This window comes from Cystoisospora suis (genome assembly GCF_002600585.1).
Source record: "Cystoisospora suis strain Wien I chromosome Unknown contig_5653, whole genome shotgun sequence".
Lineage (NCBI taxonomy): Eukaryota > Apicomplexa > Conoidasida > Eucoccidiorida > Sarcocystidae > Cystoisospora > Cystoisospora suis.
In genome coordinates, this window is record NW_027158443.1 from 3059 (window position 1) to 3398 (window position 340).

The 340-nt window shown below is 45.0% G+C and overlaps 1 protein-coding gene across 1 annotated transcript in view; it reads right to left on the minus strand.

Annotated features, from left to right (window-relative positions):
• Positions 1-340, minus strand: part of CSUI_009466 (uncharacterized protein) — a gene marked incomplete at both ends in the record, with an annotated part of 2665 nt that extends 2325 nt beyond the window's left edge. Inside the window, one exon of the mRNA XM_068069582.1 lies at positions 167-340. Within this exon, the coding sequence (XP_067918443.1) occupies positions 167-340 (174 nt within the window). The remainder of the gene's footprint in view (positions 1-166) is intronic.

Consider the following 340-nt stretch of genomic DNA (forward strand, 5'->3'; position numbering starts at 1 on the left):
AGAGAGACAGGAGAAAGTAGGGGTCCGCCGAAAGAAAATGTGAGTGAGGTGGAGGGTTGTATACTAGGCGTGAAGGTAGGTAGTGAGAGGAGTCAAATGAGACATAGTGACTCCAATCGTGATCTTTTCCTTCTTAGATCTGACTTCTTACTCCCAAGAATCTCACCTTCTCTTTTTCAACGGCAAAGGCTTCTTCTCAGCTGTTCTTCCTTCTCCTTGGCGTTGTGAGGAGAAACGGTCTCTTCTTCTTATTCCGTTTCGCGAGAAAGCCAGATTCTCTCCTGTGAGATAGAAAAGAGAGGAACCTTTCAGGTTATCGTTCTTTTCTTCCTCTTCTTCT